This window comes from Vulpes vulpes, chromosome 9 (genome assembly GCF_048418805.1).
Source record: "Vulpes vulpes isolate BD-2025 chromosome 9, VulVul3, whole genome shotgun sequence".
NCBI classification, from domain to species: domain Eukaryota; kingdom Metazoa; phylum Chordata; class Mammalia; order Carnivora; family Canidae; genus Vulpes; species Vulpes vulpes.
Genome location: NC_132788.1, coordinates 108,396,422 through 108,414,511, shown reverse-complemented (window position 1 = coordinate 108,414,511; position 18,090 = coordinate 108,396,422). Strand labels below are relative to the sequence as shown.

The window sequence follows — 18,090 nt, the reverse complement described above, 5'->3', positions numbered from 1 at the left end:
TTCGTCTAGGGGCGCCCGGCGCAGGGCTGGCCCTCATGATCCCTGTGTGTCCTGAGGATCCTGTGCAGGCTCACAAGGCCCCGAAGTTTACAGGCAAGGGCTGCCTCCATCCACTTCCCGGCCACTGGGACAGAGACACCAGTGAACGCCCTGCTGTAGTTCCCTCCTGCCACCCTGGCCCACACCCTCTGATGGGCTGTGCAGCTCACCCTTCAGGAACTGGAACTTTCTTCTGTGCCTTGGGAGCCACTGGGTTCAGCTCCCCAGCGAAAAGGGCACTCACTTCTTCAGCCACTGGCACGTCCTTAGCCTGAAGCTTCTGGATGTGTTTGACTAGCTGCAATATGCAGGACGCCTGAGGGGACCACAGAGGAGTCACAAAGGGTCAGAGAGAACTGGCCCTGAAGGCCACTGAGAGCCACAGCTAACGCTCAGACCTTGTGGATGCCCAGCCCAGGGAAAGTGAGCATGGCTGCCCCTTGCCTAAGCTGTACTGAGAATGTCTGGAAAGCTCGGAGAAGCCATGGGCTTCGTGGAAGCATGCACCGAGGAAGAAACCAGCCCCAGCCTCCGTGTCAGTCTGCAAGAGGCTGAAGAGTGAAACAGGCCCACAGATGAGACAGCGTCACGAGCATAGAGCATGGCTGTCCAAGAAAAGCCCTTGAACAGGCCTGTGAGGCCCCAAGTGACCTGCAGCGCCTCCTTCCAGGAGACACCTGGGCGCCTCACAGCGGCTGGTCCTCTGTAGGCTCTGACTTGGGATTCTGCTGGAGTGTGGCTCCCAGATGGATGCATGGGGACCATGGCCACCAGCTGGACTCATGTCCTGCCGCTGCCCTCAACCACAGCGCACCTGGACCCGAGTGGCATTCAATGCTGACGTGCAGTTTGGGTAACCACAAGCCCCATGTAGCCCACAGGCCATCAGAAGCGGCCTGGCCGTGGATGCCTACACTGCCACCCTGAACTCCCACCCAGAAACCTGCTGCCAACTAGATGCTTCCCCCGAAGACCAATGACGCACTGTCAGAGCGTCTCCCACTTGTTCATCCTCTCGCCACCCATCCCCTCCCTGGCCTCTACCTGCGGACCACTACCCACAGCCTCCCCGACCACGGGGGCCCAGGCCTGCTCACATCCCCAGGCTGAGGCGGAGCCCTGGAAAACAGAGTTCTGCACCTTGCCCTTGGGAAAAGGCAAAGCTGGCCGCCGTTGGGAAGACACAAGCACAATGTGTGGGCTCTTCCAGAGACGGGAGCCCCCGAAGAAACACTGACCCGCTCCTGGACCTCCAGGTCCGCACTCTGTACAAACTGGGGCAGCCGGTCCACCATGAGCTGCGTGACTTCCTGGGCCGCCTCTGGCTCCGCGGCCTGCTCCTTCTGCTGCAGGATGGACGCGTACAGCTTGACTACATTCTGCACATACACGGCCTGGATGTGGCCGGGCAGGGTAGTGACTTTGGGCCGCAGCATGGCCTCGAGGGTCTGATGGGGTTCCTGCAGGTGCCTGCAGACAGGGAGGGCCTGATGAGCATGCCACCCCTGTGGCTGCCAGCCCTGCGGGCGCCCCGCTACAGGGGTCACGTGCACACACTCCCCCCATCCAGAAGAGAAGGAAGAGAACTCTAAGGAAGTTAGACAAAGGAACAATCACAAAGTACCCGTAGGAAACAAATGATGAAGAGCAAGCAAAACCAAACTGACAGCACAATTAGAGTGATGAAGCTTCCCTGGCTGCAATAGGCAAGGAAAAGACAAGACTTGGGTTACGACACAGCCATCCTGGGCCACACTGTGACCACCTTCTTGCTTGTTCTCTCGGTGGAAAACGTGTGCTTTTAAAGCAGCTCTTTCAGCAGAGAGAAAGCCCCAGGAAGGAGAGACTGGGGCGACCACCAGGGAACCTGGGACACAGGTCTGCTGGCACCCCTCTCGCTCCAGGGAGCACAGGTCGCCCCTAGCACCACTTGCACGACTCACTCGGAGAACTCCCCGCAGATCCAGGCGGCTGCATAGAGCACCTCGCAGATGCCATTGCGCTGGGTGCTGCTGGCCACCAGATGGGCGCTGTCGAGCAGCGCAGACATCTGCGACACTGCAAACTTGCGGATGGCCTTGACGCGGATGGCCACGTCCAGCATTTGCGCAGCGATGAGGTGGCCGTGGCGGGTGCCCTCCAGCCGGGTCAGCTCCACCAGGACGCTGATGTACCTGCAGAAGGGAGCCCTTGAGGAGTGCCCCTGGCGCCAGCCCCCGCCCCCCCGGGCTGTGGGGCACGGACCACTGGAAGTTGGTGATGTGCTGGTAGTTGCACTGGCTGCAGATGTCGATGATCTTCGTGAGCAGCTCGTCGCGGTAGGTCGTGCCCTCGGCCTTGTCCACATGGCTCATCAGCTTCTTGACAATCTCCACCAAGTTCTTCTTGGACACCTGGGGGGTGGGGGGTGAGGAGAAGGGGGCTGCTGAGGGAGGGGCCAGACCAAGCTGGGGCAGGGCACGCAGGCCTGGGGCGGGGCACACACCATTCCGTACAGGAGGTCGAGAGCCCGTAGGCGGATGGACTCGTCCTTGTCATCCAGACACTGTAGGACGAGGTCCTTATGGGCCTGCACAGACTTGGGGTGTGTTCTCAGGATCTTGGACATGGCCAGCAGGCCCAGGTACTTCACTGCAGAGATGGCGAGATGCAGTTAACCTGGATGCGCCCTCACGTGCTTCAGGGCCTGCACAGAAAGAGCGAGGCCGGGTCTGCAGCCCGGGCCCGACAACCTAGACTTGGTCAGAACCAGCTGCATGCAGGCCCCCAGGGATCCTAAGCGGCACGATGGGTGCCGGGAGAGAAGTTCCAGGCCCTACAGGCCCAGGGACCTCACACATACCAGGTGCGACTGCCCCCAAGCAACCCAAACACACAACCCTCTGAAGCTACAGTGATGAACTGCAGACCACGGGCCAGGTCTGACTCGAAGCCCGTTTCTGTGAACGCCACAGGCACAGGCACACGGCCGTGCCCACCGCTGGCACAGTGGCAGGCGATGCAGGGCCGGCAAGGCTGAGAAGTTACTATCTGGCCTCACACAGCACAGGCGTGGAAGCCCCTGCACCGAACAAAAATGCAGAGTCCTCAGCAGCCCCTGCCACTCCTGCCTGGGGGCGCGTGACTGGCTAGACCCCTGCAGGCGAGCCAGCAAGGTGCACCAGGGTTACTTTAAACTCTTTGGGAGAAGTGCCAGGATTGCCAGGAGCTAGAGCTAAAGCACCCTGTCAATCCCAGGAAACCGCGGGCACTCCCATGGGACCAAGTGCTCACAGGAGACCCTGGAGGAGCGGCACCGGCAGCTCCAGGCCACACCTGGAGGCTTGTTACTGACCTCCCTGAGCCCCGCGCTGGAACTGGAGCTTGGAGGAGCCACGTCTTGCTCAAGGACCTTGCCCAGGCCCCACCTTTCCAGCCAGCCCTACCCGCTGAGTCCCACTCCAAGATGGCAGCAGAGATGCCCCGCACGCACGAGGAGAGCGGGGCCACAGCTAGGCCATCAAAGCCTGGTGTCTTTAAAACACCCCTGAAGCTCGAGTATCAGCCTGCACAGGCCAGGCCCGCACAGCTCACCACCACAAGCACCTGCTCTCCTAGAGCTCAAGGACCCCAGGGGCTACAGAGGCGCAGGACCTACGGGTGTGCAGAGGGAGGAGGGACTCACGGTTTTGATCAGAGTCTTCTATCAATATCCTCAATTTCTGAACACAGAGCTGCAAAGGGGAAGGTGACACTGGTCATGCCTTCTGAAATAATAGTGAAGTCAGTGACCCCAGGCCCGCCTCACACTCTGATCCAGCCCAGGGTCTCTGGGACCAGGCAGGGACAGAGGATACCGGGCCTCACTCTGCAGAGCACCCAGCACGATGGCTGCCTGCAACCACCAACAGGGACACACGCTTGTGTAATGTCCACCAAAGCACACACTGACATGTCAGTAACTTCTAGGGTACTAACATTTGCGTCCGCCCCCCCCCCGCCCCGCAGCTTGTCAACTCCACAGTCACAAGCCGGCCAGGGCCCAGAGCAGGGTGCCACGTGTGAGTGATGGCTGCGGGGTGGACCACCACATGCACGCAAGGACATACCTGGATGCTAGCGCTGTGGTTAGGCATGCCAGAGGACAGGGAGATGAGCACTGAAACAGAAAACCTGGCCTCAGGAAGTCCCCACACCTCACCAGGCGTGCAGAGGCTCACTCACTCGGGGCCAGCAGCCAGAAACACCGCACACCGGGAGCTGTCGGGCTGACTGCTCTCCCGAGAGGCTGGCTGACCACACAGCATCTGGCTGCTGAGCACAGACCAAAGCCCCAAAGCAGGCACCCCTGTCCAGGGCAGTCCCACAGAACCCGCGCCAACCCTACCTGCCTGGCTCTTACAACCTCCCGAGACCCACCAAACAGGCATTGCCAGGCCTGCTGCCTCGCCCTATGCCCCCAAGCCCCCTTACCATCACCAAGCACAGCACTGATCCTGCTGCACCCGTTTCCCCACCGAGCACTGCAGACACAGAGACTCATTCTCCAGGTTCTGCATTTGCTGCCTCTGGGCACTCGCCTGCCCCAAATGCCCACCACCCTTCCTCTCCACTCTGCCACTGAGCCTCCGTGCTCACACAGCTGTCATCGTGGAGTGTGGACCCTGGCTGGTTTCCTGTGAACTGTGGAATTTCAAGTCCCCACAGGGCCTTGAGGAAGGACTGTAAGGCTGGCTTCCCAACTTTGGGCAGATAGGCAGGGACCGAGGAGGTAAACCCCGTGGGCCACGACTCTGGTTCAAACCAATCACATGGGCAGTCAGGCTCGTCAAGTGTGTGAAACACATCAGCCGATGCTGTGTGTGGCCCTTGGTGGGAGACTGACTCAAACTTAGCGGGATTCCAGGGAGACTTTGAGGAGCTCCTCCTGGTCCCAGCTCGTGAAACCTTTTCGTAGTAGGTTCCTGTGCTTAAGAATCCACGGGGGGAGGGCACGGTGCCTGAGATTTGCTCTAAAATCCTCAGGGAAAACGGTCTTGCTGGCAGGGGAACGAGTGGCCGAGAGCAGCAGGACTCAGCACTGGGACCAGGGGGCTCTGGGGGCAGATGTGCCACGAGCCGTCCACACCTCCCAGGGGCTCCAGACGAGGGTGGCAGGGACAGGGGCAAAGAAAGTTGGGATCCTCCCTGCACCACGGGGCCCCACCTCGACGCCCAGGTGGGAGTGGGGAGGGTCTTCCACGTGCCACAGCCGCCCACTCTAGACCCGGTGGCCAGCCCCTCACCTGCAATGACGGTGTTCACACACTCGTAGAGTAGGGACATGGCAGACGTGCTGGAGGAGAACAAGAGCAGAGGCGTGAGAACCAGAACGCCTGAGGAATGCAGGGAAAGCACATGCCTGCTGGCCCCCCCTGCACGCCGCTGTCAGGTCCACAGCACTCCCCAAGGGACACAAGTCTCCCTTTCTAACTGCCAATGGTGGCTTATGATGCTCCCACCAGTGGAGCCCATTCCTGGAACCTTTCCATCTTGTGATGCCCAGGAAGAAAAACTTCACTAAACGTCTGTCCCAACCCAGGACCTCACCACCTAGCTCCACCTTGGGGGCTGGGTGGGGGCAGGGGGCAGTAAGACGTGGCCACACACAGGCAAGAGAAGTCCATGGCTGCAGTGCCACTCTCGGGATGTGGCGAGCATGGCCAGGGCAACAACTGAGGGCGGGCACCAGGTGCATCTACTCCATTCCTACCTCCTCCTCACTGGTGACACTCTGGATCCCAAGTCACTCAAACCCGAGTGCAGTGCTGCCACATGTCCCAGAGAAGAGGGACCATTAGCCCATCCACATCCATGGTCACAAGACTGAGGGCCTCCTGCTAGTTCCTCTGAAAACCTCAGGGCCACACCATACCCGCAGTGCTGGGGGACGTTTAAAACCAACGGCATCTCAGGCCCAAGCTCTTGCAGCAGACAGCCTACGTCTACTCATGAGATAACCGCGGGCTCTCTCTTCGCTCTTACTGTTGCTGTTTCCAAAGCTGATTCCCAGGGAAAGGACAGACCAGCCCCCAGTGTCCTACAAGGGCCAGCGGGTGCCCCAGCAGCACAGCTCCTTCCCTGGAGCAAAATCACATGGCGGGTGTTTGCTTCCTGACCCTGAGACTCTCCCCAGGGTCCTCGTGCCCAGAGGGAGTGCAGGCCCGCGCACGCCCGACGGTGCGGTCACGCGGGGGCCAGGTGCTCACCTGTGGATCAGGTTGGTGAGAGGTTCAATCAGCTTCTTGCCCAACCTTGGCTCCAAAGGGGTCAGAGCACCAAACTAGGGACAAGAGAGGCCAGTGGGTCACTGGGGGCAGGAACAACACTGACTCCAACCCCCCACCCACGTACACTCGGCGTTCCCACGCGGTGAGAAAAGGGAAGGATGGGAGGGCTACTTGCCAGTTTGATAATTTTAATGAGGACCCAGTTGTTGGTTGAGGAGGTCATCAGCTTGAAGAACAGTGGGGCGAGGGAAAGGTAGTTTTTGGGGTTACGCCTGGCCAGCTCACAGATGACATTGACCGCTGCTGATTGCACCCCTTTGAAGTTAAGGGGAGACCATGTCATCAGTAAGAGCATCATCGATATGAAGGCTGCACCCTTATCCGGGAGGGTCCTCCTCAGTTGGCTAGTCACCCCAAGTGCAGGCACCTCTGCTTTGTGCCTGCACCATGCCCATCACCTGGGGTGGCTCAAGCACCAACCACCAGTTGCCTGAGTCTGGGGCTGGCCCCCTGCAGGATCAAAGTCACTCTGGTGCAGGGCACCCCCCACCTGCCACCTTGGCTCCTACTTCCCCTATCAGAACTTTCCACACCCTGTCATTCTCCCTGATACAAGGCAGGTTCCACCGGAACAAGTCGGACCTTGCCTCCTGTTTAGAGAAGCTGTCTGATGTGTGCTCACTCCAGGGAGTCCTTGACGAGAGAAGGATTTACAGAAAACAGGTAGAAAGCTGGCATGAGCCCTGTGGTGTGGGACTTAAATCAAGGTGTCAGAATAAAGCTGTGAATGCTAACGTGTGGACAGCCAGCCAGGCAGCCTGGCACAGTTGCATGGATGCTGGGTGTCTACTGCCTGGCAGCGAGGGGCCTGATGTCTACATCCCACACCAACAAATGGGACCAGGTTCCTTGGAGAAATGGCGGCAGAGTCTGGGGCCAGAGCAGGGAAAGCAGAAGGCAAACCTGGCATCTCATGGAGCCAGGAAGTAAGGAGATGCCGTCTGGTGGGATGCCAGGACGGAAGGCCCAGGACCTAGTGCCCCTCAACTCCTTCCTTGCAACCCCCTCCACCAGGCCTTTGCAGATGCTGGTGGATCCCTGCAGCCCCGCTGTCCCATCATAAATCAACCAACCAGGGTCAGGGTCCTCCAGCTTCTCTTTCAGGCGGGGGAAAGCAGGGCGCAGCGACTCGGGGTATTTCAGGAACACCTTGTACATGATCAGCACAGCCTTCTTCCGGATGTATGGCTTGGTGTGTGACATCTGCAGGAGCAGAGGGCCGGTCAGCCTCCCCTCCACACTCCTGCTGTTCCCTCCCCTCCCCCAACACCCAGGTCTTTCCGTCTCCCCTAGCCACGCCTCACTCCCCCATACCCACCCCGGTCTCCCCTCCGTCACCTGGAGGGAAACCCTCTCTCCAGCTCATCTGGTGTCAGGCCTGCGCACCTGCTTCACTGCCGCAAGCACAGGGATCATAAAACAGGGTCTTGGACGGAACTGACACCAGCTTCCCTATGTCCGTGACCTCAGACCTGCCCTGCAGAGGCCAAGGCCCTTTCTCAGACTCACGTAAACCCAATGAAGGACAGAGAGGGAGGGAGGGGACCCTAACTGGAAAAAAGAGGCTCCGCTAGTCAACGCTGGCCTGACTCCTCCGGCTGCAAAGGCCTGTCCCCCAAGTAGGATGCCAAGAGCTGCCCAGGCCTCCCCCACCTCTACATGGGACTGTCCTGGAGCCCTTGTCCTTTTGGAACTTTTCTCTGGCCAGGAAGGCCTCTTGCCCTCAGGGGGGTGCACTTATCACCTGTCAGGGCCCTGGGGAGCCACACCCCTAGAAAGCTCCCAAGTCCCACAACTTAGCGCGGCTGTTTCCGCCAGCACGGCATCGGCACGCTGTCTGGGCCCGAAGGGCAGCATCTGTGGTGCTGCTGTTGCACCGCAGGAGCCACCAGGGACACCACGTGAGCAAGTGAGCGGGTGGGCAAAGCAACTTACAATGGGTGGCCACCAGCACATGGCAGGGCTGTGGTGTGCGGGCCCCTGACTAGAAGCTGCTAGCATGTACGGTCTGAAACCACAAGCCAGGACCTATCCAACTGCCCGGCAAACAGGCTGACCCCGTGTGGACAGAACTCTCCAGGGAGGAAAGGAGCCACCTTTCTGATCTGCCTGGATAAAACCAATGGGAAGAGGCCTGCCAGTCAGGTGGAGGTTCGGGTGTACCACAGGCCTCTTAAGGACCACAACTCCTGAGAGGACACATGTTTTTTAGAAAGACGCTCTGGACACCCGGGAGATCAGCACTGGCTGGGGTTTCCGCCCTCCAGATGGACTGAAGCACAGGAAGTCAAATTGTGGCCAGAGAGGAACACATGGCGTCAGGGACCAAGCAGGAAGGAAGGACCGCGCCAACTGTGTGCGCACAGCCTGTGAACCACCACTGGCACCCCTGCTGCAGGGAGGCGGCAGGCGACGGGGCATGCACTGCGCGGCATGGGCGCTCGCCCCAGGGCCACCCATCCTCCATCCCACCTCCATCAAAAGCAGGACTATTTGAAAGGAGGCGAGGAAAGAATGTGAGGGCAACAATGGCCTGAGACCAGACCCCATAGGGGAGGGACACACACTGCAACTAGATCCCCAGTTCATCTGGGGGAATCCGGCCCGTTTCTGTTCTTGGTGTGATGTTCTTGGTTTTCCAGGCCCTGAATGGACCAAATCATGTCACAGAGCAAAGACCAAGGGGCGCTGGGGACACTCACTTACCAGTGTCATGATGTCGTTGGCCAAGTCTCTGGCAAGATCTGGGGTAACAAAACAGGACAGGCCAGTCAGCGCAACGCCAGTGTCGTACTGGCTGGGGCTGCTCAGGTCCTGGAAAGGGAGGGAGAGGGGTCAGCAGGCAGGTGCCAACTGTGCGTCATTGGCTCCCAGCTCGGGACCTGGGGCTGGGGCTGCATGAGGAGGAACCAGCAGCAGCCAGTTCCAGGCTCTGTCACCAAAGAACCAGGATGGCAAAGGGAGGGCTGTCTTGGCCCCGTGGGGTGAGGCACACAGTGAGCGCTGCCCTCAACTAGGCACAGCCCGGTATCCCAGCGCCACCACTGGGGCTGAGCTGGCACCAGCGCCCAGCTCTCGAGGTGACTGCCAGCTTGCGCACCCCAGGAGGCTGATGAGGGCAGAGGAGAACCCGGGACCTCTGCCTCTACTGGGGTTTCTCCTCCATGAGAGCCAGGACCATTCCTCCCAAAGGCAGGGCAGCTCTGGCCCGAATTTCACCTTTCAGGTGAGCAGGAAAATCCATCACGAGAACGGCACCCCCGCCCCAGACCTCTGGTCACTCGGTGCTGTTCTCACTGCACTGACCAGAGAACAGCCTTGCCTCAAAACCAGCAAAATGACATCCGCATCACAAACTCACTCCAGGGAGACTTTCCTACCTAAGGAACTCCCAAACTTCACATAGACGTGGTAAAAACACACTGAGAGGCACTTTAAGAGGTCACCTCCTAGACTGTGATAATAACCTGAAAACACTGACTTCTGGAATCCATTCCAGCCCAGGTTGACGTGACATGACTGTGTCAGGCCCCAGACAGCCAGATCCCTGATACAGCAGGATTTACAAAGGGCCAGGGAAGAGCCACCATAGGGCTTTTCAGAAATGGAGTTTTGTGGAGAAAACACTCAGGTCCCCATTAAGCGGGGAGAGCTCCAACCAAAGGGGATGAGGGGTGGGGGACAGGGACGGTCTACAGAAGCTGTTCCAGAAGTCACAGGTTTGCTGATAATGACGCACATGCCGACCACAAACATCAGGGACAAAAATGGAGAACAATATTTTTTAACAGGGCAGGTGTGTCCTCTGCTCAATTATGGGGACGTCTCAGGCTCAGGCCGTCCCCCAGCAGAGCAGATCTAGGTGACTTGCCTGGAGCACACCTCTGCCCGAGGTGGGAGCCATCTATGTCTACGCAGAGGTGGCTACAAAAGGATGGGTAGGGGGCACGGCTGTGCCCAGATGGCTGCAGGAAAACCCAAGCTGGGCCAGAGACCCCCATGTTCCTCCTTCCTGCTGCCCTCCCATGACACACCCCATTGCTGCTCCCAGCTGAGCGTGTCCCTCAGCCCCATGGCGCCCACGATGCCCTGTGCTGCCGCATCACCTGACCCATGGCTGGCGGCCTGGGAACCACAGGCTCACGTGCTCAGCCCAGCGGCTTGTCCTGTGCCAAGTGCCAAGATAGACCCTGGCCAGTGCTGTGCTGCCCAAGTGCTACGGAACCTGTCCAGAAGCCCAGCCTAGGTCACCAGGTCCCCCTATGGGGCAACCACAACTCAAGTGGTCTGGCCTGTACACCCAACCACAGCCGAGCCGGATTCTCCCCCTTATTACACCACAGGAGATGCTCAAAGCTCTACAGCCAACGAAGAAATTTATTACTCATGATCTTCAAGACCATCTCCAGACACAAAATAACTCCACACATGACTGAGACATACGTATGGGGACTCAAAAGACCCAGTGGGTAGGGGCGCCTCAGTGGTGCAGTTAGTTACGCGTCTGACTCCTGCTTTTGGCTTAGGTCATGATCTCGGGACCGTGAGATGGAGCCCCAGTCGGGCTCTGCGCTCAGCACAGAGTCTGCTGACCCTCTCCCTCTGCTCCTCTCCTACCGCCCAACCCCAAAGCATACACTTTCTTTCATAAAAAAAAAAAAGAAAAAAAAAAAAAAGACACAGGGGGCAGAAAGGTCCACACTAGGAAGGGTGTGCAACCTCAGTGAGCATGCCCGCCAGAGGAGAGCGGCCAGGAGCCGGCCTGCCAGCACCCAGAGGCACCAGTGAGGGAAGAGGGACGTCTAACAACTGTCTGGTCTTGCCCAGTGCCTGACAGCAGACACACACACCAGCTACACCACTTCGGGGCGTCCTCTGACAATAGCAGCACCGTGTTCAGAAGCCACAGGCTTACGAAGGGGTCACAATAGCCAGAGCTTGCTGACCTCAGTGCTTTCTACTTACTGCTCACTTGGAGCACCAGAAAGGCCAGCATGGAGAACACTGCGGGGAGAGGGTGACACGAGGGCACTCAGTGAGGGCCACTGACAGCCGTGGGTGCAGGAGAACTGCCTACCTTGCGGATCTGGTTCGTTGTCAGCATGATGACATCGGTCCCCTCATGAAAGCACTGGGAAGCAGCAAGGTAGCCGATCCGCTGTGAGTCAGACACGAGGGCGTCAGACATGAGACAAGGGCTGCACACTCCAGAGGAAGAAGCCCTAGCCCATCCCCTGAGCTTCAAGCTTTGTGCCAAGCAACCCTTGGGCCAGGCAGCCCCAGCCTGCAGCAGGCTGCGGGGCCACAGGTGGGTGGATGGCAGGAAGTCCTTTAAGGAGGAGGAGGAGGAGCCCCCCCAGAGCTCAGAGGATGCAGTCTTTGAATCACAAAAGGTCTTGTAAGGTCATCTACACCATCCAGTCCTCTTCCTAGCGTGTCTTCTGACTACCTCCTTGGCAGCCAGGAACTGCCCTTGGGATCAAATATGGAAGTCATCATAAGTGCTGGCTTTTCTTAGCACTCAGATCTCCCTGCCAGGCTGACACGGACATCTATGTCACGTGTTTACGTGTACGTGATGCTTTAATGTGTGCACACAGCACCTCCCCAATTTTGGCGACTATAGCATTTTCCCTCTTCACCAAGAGTAGCCCGCAGGCAGGACGACTGCATCCGCCAGAAGGAGCCCGAGATTGACCCAGGCAGTGACCACAGGTGGGCGCTGCAACCCAGGGAAACTACACAATGCTCTCCAATGGGCTGTGGGTGTTGACAATCATTTTGCAAAATATTTACTAAAATGGGAGACACACTCACGTTACAATATCAAGTGAGAAGGAGGCAGCTCCCCAGATCACTCGCGAGCAGGCCCCCCTTGAGGTGAAGGGAAATACTCAGAAACCACTACAAGGCCCTGGGGCAGGGGGCACATGGTGGCCTCTGTGCGAGACGGTGTTTGCTTGTTTTGGGATAGAGTTATAACTTTACTTAAACTAATATTACAAAATATATAACGAACCCTATGAACCCATCATTTCACAGACCTCCCTTAAAGTTGAAAGAAAAACATCATGTAGATAGAATTAATTAAGAACACAACAAACACTGAGGCTTGTATCCCACATTTTCTGGTGTGGCCTCCCGCCAGGGGACACTCTTGTGTCCTTCTGACCGTCATCATGGGGTTCAGGTCCCACAGCAAGCTCATCTGCCTCACCTTGAATGTGAACTTGGAGGCGCTCATCACTTCTATGATGTTGAAGGCAGCCCAGCTGATGTCATATCCCAACATCTGTAACTGTTGGAAAGACAGGCACAGTGATTTCCATTCACACGCCAAGACCTAAACCCCAACATTCAACATTCTGTCTCAGTTGGCGGAGAAGCAAACACCATGCACACTCCCAGTGGGTGGGCCTTGCCAAACACACACCCTGGAGAATTTCATTTCTTCTGACGCTAGTCCTCACACAGGGACAGGTTAATCACAGAGGCGGCGGATAAGCAGTGCAACTGAAAAGCCAGCATCCACGAGCATTGGTTAAAACTCCTATCAATGAGTGGACCTGCTCCTCCTAAAAGGTACAAGGTGATGGGATCCCCCTGGCAAGCCTTCCCCCTCCCATGTGACCAGAAAAGAGGCCAGATGAGGGGGGGCTTGGCCCAGTCCAGGTGCGGCCTGTCATGCCCTGTGCCACAGGGTCATCACAGCATGCCCGCTCTCAACTCTGAGAATTTGCCCTGTGTGCCAAAGCCAGTGCCTGGAGCTACTGTTGATCCACGTTTGGCAGGTGAGAAGAAATGGGCGGTGAGTGGATAAATGGGTGGACAGCAGGAGGGAAGGGAAGAAAGGATGGATAACCAGCCTGACCGCTGCATGGGTGTGGGAGGGGGCAGTCCCCTGAAGTGCTGTCCCCTGAGCAAACAGTCCTCGGTACTTACGTAGGTCAACTTGCAGACTGCATTTGCTTTTACTGCGATGTTGTCTTGTTTCAGCTCTTGCTTGATTTCATCAATGCACTGAGAGATGTATTTTGCCTAAAAGGAAAAATAATTGAAAAACTGCTAGTGCCTGACAAGAACAGTTAAGAATAACTTCTGCAGAAGGAAGCCAAACACAAAAGGCCACATAGTGTGTGATTCCATTTTTGTGAAACACCCAGAGCAGGCCCATCCAGAGTGACAGGAAGAGAGTCTGTGGGTGCTGGGGAAGGAGCATGGGGTGCTATGGTGGACGGGGTGATAGAATCTTCTAAAACTGACTGTGCTGCTGTGAACGCACTAACTAAAAACCACCGAACTGTACTCTTTAAATAGGTGAGTTGTAGGGCAGCAGCCCTGGTGGCTCAGCGGGTTTAGCACCGCCTCCAGCCCAGGGCATGATCTCGGAGACCCGGGACCGAGTCCCACGTCGGGCTCCCTGCATGGAGCCTGCTTCTCCCTCTGCCTGTGTCTCTGCCCCTCTCTCTCTGTGTCTCTATGAATAAATAAATAAAATGTTTAAAAAAAAATAGGTGAGTTGTATAGTGTGTGAATATCTAATAAAACTGTTATTTTATTTTTAAAAACCATTATTTTAAAAAGCGACTGGGCGGCGCAGTTGAGTGCTGGATTCTTGATTTCAGCTCAGGTCATGATCTCAGGGTTATGAGATCGAGCCCCGCTGTGAGTTGGGCTCAGGACTCAGTAGGGAGTCTGCCTGAGATGCTCCCCATTCACACATGCGTGCTCTCACCCTCTTTCTCTAAAATAAATAAATAAATCTTTATAAAAAGCCATTTCAGTGTGGTAAGATGCCCGGGATTCCCTCACAATCCTCCTGAAGGGGGAAAGGAGGGTTCTGGGAGCAAGTGCCTCAAGATCTATTTATTCCATTTTCCCAACTTGTGTGTATAGTTCACGTTTTTCTTTTGAAAGACTCTATTTTTAAGCCATCTGTACACCCAACGTGGGGCTTGAACTCATGACCCTGAGAGATCATGACCTGACAGCAAGGTCTCCACGATCAAGAGTTGCATGTTTCTCCAGCTGAGCCAGCCTGGCGCCCCAGCTGACACTTTCTACATTGAAAAGTTTTAAAAGTTAAAAAGCATAGCTTCAACACAGGAAGTTAAGACACAGAAATCTTTCCTGATCTCTAGTTTAGCCTTTTAACAACTTGCACAGACTTACACAAGTGGGGACCTAACCCTCAGGTCCCACCACCTGGCATCCTTGGCCCCTGCCCACCTCATGGGCTCCCTCAAGGCCGACGCCCCACTGACTGCTCAACACCTAGCCCTCCCCTTGCCCCCTTTCCAAGCTTGTCACCCCCAGCTGCCTCTCCTGCAACGAGGGACACACACTCGCTGTGTGCATGTCCCTGCCACATGGGACAGGCCACCGGCATCTCTCCTACCTCTCAACTCCTGTGAGCCAAGCTGCGGTGTTTGTGGGAACATATGTTTTAGGATTCCCTTGGGTTTCCTCACAAATTCAGTGTGTCTACCACTTAAACCAGTTTGATCAGGAACGGTTCTGACACGAGGTCTGGAGCCCCTGATGAGCCCTCCTGGGAGCAGCGGGGCACAAGGCTCCGATCAGCCCTGCCCCGAAGACACGCAGAGGTGCGGTCACGGCAATGCCAGAGAGAACCCAGGACATGAGTGGCCACCGCCTGCTCAGTGAGGTTGTCCACCAATGCCGCACGCTTCAGCGAGCCCGGCACTCATGAAGCACACGGAGCCTTCCATCACCTAACCTACAGCAACAACCGCTAGAAAGTGCCCAGCCGTCCACTAGGGCCAGGACTCCAGGGTCAGTCCCTGCGGCACCATCCCAAGAGACCTAGGTGGAGACCACAAGAGCAGTTCCTGCTCCAAGGGGCCTGTACACTGACCCCGCACCCTCCGCTCACGTTCCCCCAGACCACAGCCTGCTCCAGCCCGAGATCCTCAGCTGCCTGAAACACAGGCTCACGGGGAAAGGAGCTCCCTGAACATTCTCTCAGCCACAGAACATATTATGAATATTTTATGATTGAGAGTCAGGGCCATGGAACAAGTGTCACTATATCTCCCCAACAGGCTTCAAATTACTAAATCCCACTCAGGGATCTTCAGTTCCCATCACAGTGCATGGATGGCCCCTCCTGCGTCCTGGGTCACGACTGTTAATGATTTAGAAGGGCAAGAACAAAAAGCCACAGGTGTTGGAGAAACCAGGCCTCACACACAGATGACAGGGAAGGAAGACAGTCCAGCAGGTCCTCAGATGGGTAAACAGAGTCCTGCTCCTAGGTGAACACCCAAGAACACCTAAAACAGGTGTTCAAACAAAAACCGGCACCTGAGAGACGCCTGGGTGGCTCAGTGGTTGAGCTTCTGCCTTCGACTCAGGGCATGATCCTGGATTCCTGGGATCGAGTCCCACCATCAGGCTCCCTGCATGGAGCCTGCTCCTCCTCCCTCTGCCTGTGTCTCTGCCTCTCTTCCCGTGTCTCTCATGAATAAATAAATTCTTAAAAAAAAAAAAAAACAAAAAAACAAAAACCAAAAAACCACGGCACCTGAATGGACAGAGCAGCACAAATCCTGATAGATCTGAAAGTGAAGCACAAATGTTCTGCTGCTGCTGGATCAATAAAAGGTGGTCTACCTGCACACAATGACCTCCCAACAGTCTAGGGGCCTTGCCAACTTTCAGAAGCACCGGGCACAGTCCACTCCTGCTGATGGCCAAGCAGCTCCCATCAGGCCAAGCCTCCCACAAAAGCACTGGGCATCATGTTTCTCGTGGCTTTTATCTCTAGCACCCTACAGAGTAGCTGAGACCTATGTCTCCTGGTTTCAAGAACAAGAAAGTAGGGACTAGGGCAAACATAGTAGCTGCCAAGCGAAGATGGAGATCCCAGAGGAGAGGGGGTGAGGGTGGTGCCCACACTCGGCATATAAACTCAGCCAGAATCCCAGGTGACCCCAGAACAAGGCATGCACGGCACATTCTGCACAGTCCAGTGAAAGCTAGGAAAAATGGACATTTCACCTGCTTCTTGCCCACGGCAACAAAGGCAGAGCTGGAGCTTCAGCTGGGCAATCTGTCCCCTAAAGTAATGTGTACCCAGTCAGTACTTCTCAGAAAGCATGACAGAATCTCGAGCCTCTACAATATACCAGGGCACCATATCAGGATATGAGCCAGCTATTCCAAATAACAAACAGGAGAATACTACTATGCTCCAGAAAAAAAGACAATCAATGCACACTGGCCTCAAGCTAGCCCCAATGATGGAATTAACACCCAAAGATTTCAACTTTGCAACTGTAACTATGCTCTCATGGACCAGAAAATTTGCTCATCAAGAATAAAAGAGAAAATCTCAGTAGAGAAAGTCAGGTTATACGAAACAAGCAAATGGAAATTCTAGAACTGAAAACCAATTTCTGAAACAAGAGTCACCGAATGGGTGAAGAACAAAGTGGAGACTGACAGAGAGCCAGTGAACTTGAAGTTGGGATAACAAAGCCATCCAAGCAGGACAGAAGCCTCAGGGCCTGTGGGACACAGTGCAACGTACGCATAACTGTGTTCCAGGAAAGGAAAGGGTGGGACACAGAATATAACTGAAAAACTAATGGCTAAAATTTTCCCAAATTTGATGAAAGACATAAATTTACAGATTCAAGCTCAGCACCCATGGATAGAAAATGAAAAGAAAAATCACACCCAAACAAGTCAAAGTCAAACTGCCAAAACCTAAAAATTAGGAGAAAATAATTTAAAATTTATTTACACAATCTCTACACTCCACGTAGGGCTCAATCTCACAGCCCTGAGAGCAAGAGTCACCTGCTCTTCCAACTGAGCCCACCAGGCACCCTGGGAGAAAATCTCGAAAGCAGCCAGAGGGAAAGGACGGGCTACCTACAAGGGAGAAAGGATTCCACGCTGTCGCAGAAACAATGGAGGCACCGCAACGGCAGAAAAACTGCTGGTCTGAATCCTCTACCCAACGACAGCATCCCCAGGGAATAGAGGCAGCTGTGTGGAGCCCGCCGACAACTGTCCCCGAAGCTCAGAGCACTCAGCCGGGAGGACTCACAGAAGTGGCTTTCAGGAAGGCCCTGCCTCAACGTGTTTTTTTCTTTTTTAAGATTTTATTTATTTATTCATGAGGGACACAGAAGATAGATAGAGACAGAGAGGCAGAGACACAGACAGAGGGAGAAGCAGGCTCCATGCAGGGAGCCCGACGTGGGACTCAATCCCGGGTCCCCGGGATCACGCCCTGGGCTGAAGGCGCTAAACCGCTGAGCCATCCGGGCTGCCCTGAATGTTAGTTTTTAGGTGGGAAAACAGCTCGTAGCTTGTGACTCCTGCAGACAGGAAAAGGGGGGAGAGTGACAAGGACAGAGAAGAATCTGTCTCCTGCTCACACAGGAGGACTTTAGTGTTACCTCACGGGAAGGTAAAGAAAGCAGACACAGAGATCATAGTCACCTTCTACTCACACACAACACGGCTAACAAAGCAGCAGAGTATTCATTCCCCTTTTACAAAAATGGTAAGGGCATGTGGACATAATCTAGATCTAGAAAATTCTATTAAAAATGTAAATTAGAAAGACTTTAAAGTCTAAGGTATAGGGGATCCCTGGATGGCTCAGCGGTTTAGTGCCTGCTTACGGCCCAGGGCATGGTCCTGGAGTCACGGGATCGAGTCCCACATCAGGCTCCCTGCATGGAGCCTGCTTCTCCCTCTGCCT

At 55.8% G+C, this 18,090-nt stretch overlaps 1 protein-coding gene across 3 annotated transcripts in view; it reads right to left on the bottom strand.

Annotated features, from left to right (window-relative positions):
• Positions 1–18,090, bottom strand: part of AP3D1 (adaptor related protein complex 3 subunit delta 1) — a 39,848-nt gene that overhangs the window by 11,371 nt on the left and 10,387 nt on the right. For 2 of the 3 annotated variants that reach the window (XR_003238190.2, XM_026019374.2), the window contains exons 2-16: positions 13,290–13,385; positions 12,565–12,645; positions 11,425–11,505; positions 9,054–9,161; positions 7,421–7,550; positions 6,463–6,602; positions 6,267–6,340; positions 5,304–5,353; positions 4,128–4,177; positions 3,704–3,752; positions 2,525–2,670; positions 2,284–2,432; positions 1,983–2,213; positions 1,278–1,509; positions 210–355 (exon numbers count right to left, since the gene is read on the bottom strand). Coding sequence is in view for 2 of the 3 variants with exons in the window: in XM_026019374.2 (XP_025875159.1) it covers positions 210–355; positions 1,278–1,509; positions 1,983–2,213; positions 2,284–2,432; positions 2,525–2,670; positions 3,704–3,752; positions 4,128–4,177; positions 5,304–5,353; positions 6,267–6,340; positions 6,463–6,602; positions 7,421–7,550; positions 9,054–9,161; positions 11,425–11,505; positions 12,565–12,645; positions 13,290–13,385 (1,763 nt within the window). In the remaining variant the exon portion in view is untranslated. The remainder of the gene's footprint in view (positions 1–209; positions 356–1,277; positions 1,510–1,982; positions 2,214–2,283; positions 2,433–2,524; positions 2,671–3,703; positions 3,753–4,127; positions 4,178–5,303; positions 5,354–6,266; positions 6,341–6,462; positions 6,603–7,420; positions 7,551–9,053; positions 9,162–11,424; positions 11,506–12,564; positions 12,646–13,289; positions 13,386–18,090) is intronic. The other variant, XM_026019376.2, reaches the window with a different exon arrangement.